This window comes from Lolium rigidum, chromosome 7 (genome assembly GCF_022539505.1).
Source record: "Lolium rigidum isolate FL_2022 chromosome 7, APGP_CSIRO_Lrig_0.1, whole genome shotgun sequence".
Classification (NCBI taxonomy): Eukaryota; Viridiplantae; Streptophyta; class Magnoliopsida; order Poales; family Poaceae; genus Lolium; species Lolium rigidum.
In genome coordinates, this window is record NC_061514.1 from 117358964 (window position 1) to 117365041 (window position 6078).

Consider the following 6078-nt stretch of genomic DNA (forward strand, 5'->3'; position numbering starts at 1 on the left):
AGGAGGCTTTGCGGGCCGTCGCTCTGAGGGACTGGGGCCAGCCGCAGCCCTAGTTGTTCCCGGCTCTACGGTGTTGACCAGTCGCTGCCCGCCGGTGGGTTTCTGACGTCAACAGGGCCAGACAGCGAGATTAGGCTCTCGTCTAGGCCACTTTCAGCCCGAATCCGTAAGCTCGTTGCAAAAATACAGTTCCAGCAGGTTATTGGGTATATGTTAGAGTTGCTCTAAGCAGCCATCTGGTACACAAAAAGAAGCGTAATCTCGTATCCAAAGGTTGCACCCGCAACGAAGGGCAGAGCAGAATGCCTTGCCACCGGTTCGCACATGGAAGGGAAAGGTAGCATTGGCACATATCTTTTCTCGTACAGCATCCGGCCGGTCCATGTCGGGTAAACCTTTCGATTGCGTCTTAATAGTGGACCCTGGAGGCCACGCTGCTGGCCTTCAGAGACTGGCATAGACATCAAAATCAGATGGACCGATGCCGGGACAGGGAGCATCTGGGGGTTCTTCGATTCGACCCCTTTCTCGTTACAGTTTGGATCACGACGATTAGGCGAAACATCTATGACCACTTCCCGGCCGAACAGATCGTGTCATTGCACAATGATTAGAAAAGGACTACGGGCAGGAGCTACTTGCAAGGATCATGCGGAGCCACCAGCTATTCAGCTGTAATGGCTAACCACTGTTTCCAGCTAACATCTACTCATGAAGCAGAACGATAGTACAAGCAACAGAACTATGTACCATCGACTTGCTAAAGCATGCCAATGTAACAAGGTTGTCTAGATACATATAAATTTTAACAATTCTCAAACAACTTTAATGGAACGGAGGGAGCACTCAGACTGGTACAAACATGAGCCTAGTACTCATCAGTAACCCTCTGGGTGAATTTGATGGCCATTTGGCATACATAATAGATTGGATTAGTTGTCACTCCCATATGTTTCCGAAATACAAAAAAAGCCCAGGCCGATCACGCTGCTAGACACATATGTACCCATCTGTTTTAAAGCCTGCCACTCTTCACAATTACTGATGGGTAGCAGATCGTGAATGGAAGAATTGGGAGCATCAGCTGACAGAGATGACTTTATACAAGCCAACAACATGGCAGCAATAATCTATCAGCAACAAAAATAAGGTTAACTAAGACAGGCTACCGGTGAGGATATACAAGATCCACAGCAGGGTAGCTTACATCAGTAAATTGCATTCTCCAGCCAATGTTCCACGTCCTAGATCATGGGGCATCTTTGCCATTGTTTTGCATAGGGTGCCGCTGCTTGGAGAATCTTCTTCCTAGGTCCCTGATCCATGACAAACTCTAGTCAAAATCAGAACTAGTACCAAAAAAGCCAGAAAAGAAAGCCTAAAATCTAGGAAAGGATGTGCTGCAAGCCTGAAACCCATGTCTAAGTACAAATGAAGCAGCATCACGTTTGAATTGCCTTAACATTAATGTCACCAGCGTGTAGTCACATAGAGACTAGCCTTTCTACAGTGAATCTTTTGAATGAAATTCAGATACAGAACCTTATTGTCATCATCAAGAGTTCAAGACTAACAACAACAGTGCTGTAGTAGAGAAATACATACTTGGAATAAGAACATTGCTATATATCATGTAAACATGCTAGCATAATTGAGCTATACAAATACTTACCATTGGTACTCCCATATCTTTCAGGTCGCCATCTTTCATCTGACTCAACGCAGTCATATCCACCTGAAAACAAGTGAATACAAAGCAAATGATGAACCATCATAGTGATTAATCCATAAAGCATATGTCTAAATATACGCTCATGAAATGCTCAAATGGACAGTTTGGACATTTCTGAAAGAAAGAAAGAAAGAAAAAAAGCTTGAGACAGCAAACAGATAGTTTAAAGATCCAATAGGTGTAACCAACAGAAGAGCAAGCATAGGCATGAACCTATAGAATAATAATCATGAAAGAAAAGAAAGATAAGAGACTAGAACAAAATTTCTAATAAATTATCTGCAAAAGAACCGAGCTCTTTGAGGGAGCACAGCTTCATAACTCCACTCAAAAGATCAAATATAAGCCTTTCAAATACGACTCAGTCTGGCTAGCCAATACATAACAGATAAACCGGTATCAAAATGAAGATTGTATATTTGCCCATAAGAAACAATTAGAAGTTGGAAACAAATCGAGAAGTAAAGGAAGTCACCTCCTCGCCCTGAAAGAGACAAACATACTTCTCAAGTCCCAGTGACTTCAGTAATCCAGTAACTGTCAGCGGTACTTCTGTCTGCAAAAGCACATAGAACAATGTCAGATAATTCCAGAGCAAATGTTAACTATAGAATTCATATCCAAAAGCTCACTGATATAATTGGCCTGAAACTCAGCTAATGGTCATCATAACTGGAAGTTGATTTCTCACATACATAACTATGTATGGGTAAAGTGAACAGAAATTCAACTATAAGCCTGGAACTACGGGCAAAGTGAACAAAACTATGCTGGTGGTCAGCATAAGAATGGATGTGCCGGATATATGTGTATAATGATGCCAACTTTAGAATATCTTTTGGTGTTCTGAGACTGTTGCACTCAGAAGCACAAACACAGAACCTAACTAAAGTTCAAGATGAACTTTTTGTAATAAGTTCATAATCGAGCACTATTTTCAGTTTTAATTGCCAAGTATCCTATCAAGAACAGCATTACAGGACAAATAACAGATGTGGTCTCAAAAGAAAAATTTAACAGCTGAGAACAAAAAAAGCAACGAATCAAAAAAGCAGAAGCCTATGAGAGAAATACAAACCAGTACAGTGTCCATAGGCAGACGTGCGCCAGATGAACTGATTCCATTAGCTGGTTGTACTGTATCAAGCAAAATGGTAGAATTTCCTTCGTAAGGTTGATGGGTTCTTAATGTGTCAGGAACATCTCTTGCGATGTGACTTGAAGATCTTGTGGCACCGACAGATCCAGGAGGTGGAATGGACCTGGCCTGGTCATACGTTCTTGGGGGAGATATGCCTCTTCGAACACTTCTTGGGGGAGATATCCCTCTTCGAACACTTCTTGGAGGAGACGAGCCTCTTCGACCGCTTCTTGGGGGAGACAAGCCTCTTCGAACACTTCTTGGGGGAGACATGCCTCTTTGAACACTTCTTGGGGGAGACATGCCTCTTCTTGGAGGAGACATGCCTCTTCGGACACTCCTTGGAGGAGACATGCCTCTTCGAACACTTCTTGGGGGGGTCAAGTCCCTTCGAACACTTGGAAGATTGTCTGGGGAGCTATGCCTCAAACCACCAGCAGTCCATGAGGAATAAGGTTTTCCTGAAGAATCAAACTTGATCAAATCGTCTGCACACCGTGCAGAGGGCAATTGGCTTGCAAGAGTAGAGGCTCTTGACTCTGGGACTCTCCCCCTCGAACCATACCCAGATCCTGATTCTGGGACCTCTCTCACATCATAACTAGATCTTGATTCTGGAACACGCCCTCTGGCTTCATATCCCTGGAGATTCTTTGAATTCCGTGAAAGCTTTTCACGGAGATCCACTCCATTCTGTTCTGTCTCACTGTTGCTCTTCTTTGACAAGCCTTTCCTCATTAGCTTCAGCCTTAAATCATGCCTGCCAATCTGGCGAACTTCAACTATTATGCAGCCCAACACATGCAAGAAAAAAGAAGTGTCAACTAAAAAGCTCACTATTATATTCTAGCATATGGGATAGCAAAAAACGAAATTTTTATAATCACCCAAACCATCATCTCCAATCTGTAAGCTACTGCTTTCGGTTTGCCGTCTGCAAAAGAACAGCAAAATTTCTAAGTAAGCACGTGCAAATAGAAAATGGACGTGTACTGCTACAGCTAGTGCTTTCTTAAAAATAAAAAATAAACTAAAATAAAGCTGTAGCATATGTTCAAGGGTAATAAGAAGTTGAATAATTTGCAGAGCAAAAACAAAATGAGAACCTGAACTATCTGGTGTGAATATTACTTTGTATGTCACAGATCTACTTAGAAACATCACAACACTTGTTTCAAGAAACAATGAATACTACTAGATCGAGGAAATATACCTTTTATTACCCTGCTGGCTTCCATACGAATCAGAATCAACCACAGTATTTCCTAATCTCTCTCTAACAGGTCGCTTTCTTCCTGATACTGGCAATTCATCATGAATACCGATATCAGAAATAGTTCGCCTTTTAACAACCTGCGCCCAGAAAATTAAGGTAAAGAAGCTAAAGTTGTACAATTCATTCTGAAGCCTTACAAGGAAGAGAAAATATCTAAGCAATACAAGGCATTGGCAACCCAAGCTAAACATCCACAACACGGGATAAAATAAATAAAAAATTGAACCATTAAGTTCCTGAGTTCAATATAGTTACAAGCGCCCCACTATGTCCAAGAAGCCAAACAGCATAACTAGACATTAAATCAATCAGGTTGTAGCCTGAGTTAGTCCGCTAAAATTGTAAAAGCGCAAACAAGAACGAGATGGATTTGACATATATTCTAGCACCATTCCACTAGCATCACCACAAGCTCTCAATTTAGGATGCGTTATAACGGTAATCATCAGAACAGCCAGCAGAGAGCAATGAACCATTGGGGAACAGGGTGTATCCTGAAGATCTGAACAGAAACTACAAGAAAACATCCAATACAGAGTCTTTGGTTGTGTCTCCTCAACTAAAATTTGTGTTACAGGCTTAGTCATTCGAGAGCCATTAGTCTCTACACACATACTCAGCGGCATAAACAATGTACTTAATCCGCATCGGCACTTTCCCTCTCAGCATTTCATCCAGTTATTTACTTGTCCTAATCGTTCCCAGTCTCATCTTATTTCTCTGAAGGGACACCAATAATAACCACTCCCCTTGCAAAGATATCCAGAGACTCCTTCCCTAAATCCCATAACATTCGAACATCCAAAAACATCATCTCCGTTCGTGCATTTGGTAAACAACAAACTAAAATCTGGACACTCTACTCGCACACTAATCAATACCTTCAGGAAATCACAACTTCCTATACTGTGACACTCACTTAGAACCTTCAGCGGAGACGAAGCTGAGGCCAGCGAGGTTTCCACCGCTAGAGGCACAGAAGCAATCGCAGCTATTAACACTGGAAACCGGGCATCCCGCGGCGCGCACGCTACAGCTACGGTTAGGCTAAAGCTGCGCATCCGATCGCCTTCTAAATCAGCCGAACGACAATCGAATCTAAAAGGAGGAATGAAAGGCACGGCGGAATCCGGCCGGGTATTGGAGCGCGGAGATCCTGGGCGACGGCTCACCTGGCCGCTGCGTCCGAGGGTGATGGTGACTTTGGCCGAGGATGCCATCGCCGCAACTCCGCCGCGCCCGCGTAGAGGGTAGCTTCCGCCGGCGAGGAGGACGGTGGCGCGGGGCGGCGCGGCGCGGCGCGACGCGAGAGGGGGCGGTTAGGGTTTGTGGTGAATGGAGGAGATTGGGGCGTGCTGAAGTTTACCGGCGCTTGAGACGGGAGTGGGGAGGAGGGGTTCGATGCATAGACGCAGGCCTTTTTTGAGCTTTTGGTTTTCCTAAAAGAATATTTTAAAGGTTTTTTCGTAATAATTTTTTTTTTGCGAATCCTTTTCGTAATAATTTTAATTCTCCCATATTATAGCTTATTTCATGACGTTTATTGTCTGTCTTCTCTTGTCTGTATTTAGTGGTGTGATGAGCCCTTTGTGATCTTATTCTTTTATATATCTTTCACTAATATAAACAAATCAAAGGGGCAGATTCAAACAATCTGAACCATCTAACCAGTGAATACTCGGTTCAGATTAAGGCTAAAATAGTGTTAGACACAACCATCACGTCCCACCGTAATCAAATCACCGAACCGTCAAATAAATCTCCACTTATATAAAAAGATCTAGAGCGGGGGATCCAAACAATTTGGACCATCTAATCAGTGAATCCGTCTGTTCAGATTAAGGTTGAAACAATGTTAGACGCTACCATCACATATTCACATCCCACCGTAATCAAATCACCAAACCGTAAGATAAAAGAAAAAACCCG

At 43.0% G+C, this 6078-nt stretch overlaps 1 protein-coding gene across 2 annotated transcripts; it reads right to left on the bottom strand.

Moving 5' to 3' along the window:
- Positions 1–894: 894 nt before the first annotated feature.
- LOC124676389 (serine/arginine repetitive matrix protein 1-like) lies at positions 895–5423 on the bottom strand. 2 transcript variants are annotated; one of them, XM_047212461.1, is made up of 8 exons: positions 5322–5423; positions 4087–4226; positions 3767–3807; positions 2811–3655; positions 2208–2288; positions 1673–1735; positions 1208–1316; positions 895–1130 (listed from the first exon to the last, which is right to left on the bottom strand). In XM_047212461.1, the coding sequence occupies exons 1-7, from the start codon at positions 5367–5369 to the stop codon at positions 1245–1247; spliced, it is 1290 nt and encodes a 429-aa protein (XP_047068417.1). In that variant the 5' UTR covers positions 5370–5423; the 3' UTR covers positions 895–1130; positions 1208–1244. The 2 variants fall into 2 exon arrangements, with proteins under 2 accessions (XP_047068417.1, XP_047068416.1); XM_047212460.1 differs by having other exon boundaries at positions 3761–3807.
- Between the last annotated feature and the right edge of the window lie 655 nt (positions 5424–6078).

What these genes read in the sequence shown, in the direction of transcription:
- LOC124676389 (XM_047212460.1), bottom strand. Translation starts at nt 5,369, where the DNA reads ATGGCATCCTCGGCCAAAGTCACCATCACCCTCGGACGCAGCGGCCAG. An exon ending in AGCCAGCAGGGTAATAAAAG is followed by an intron (nt 3,808 to 4,086) that starts GTATATTTCCTC and finishes GTTCTTTTGCAG; the next exon opens with ACGGCAAACCGAAAGCAGTA. An exon ending in GTCTCTTTCAGGGCGAGGAG is followed by an intron (nt 1,736 to 2,207) that starts GTGACTTCCTTT and finishes ACTTGTTTTCAG; the next exon opens with GTGGATATGACTGCGTTGAG.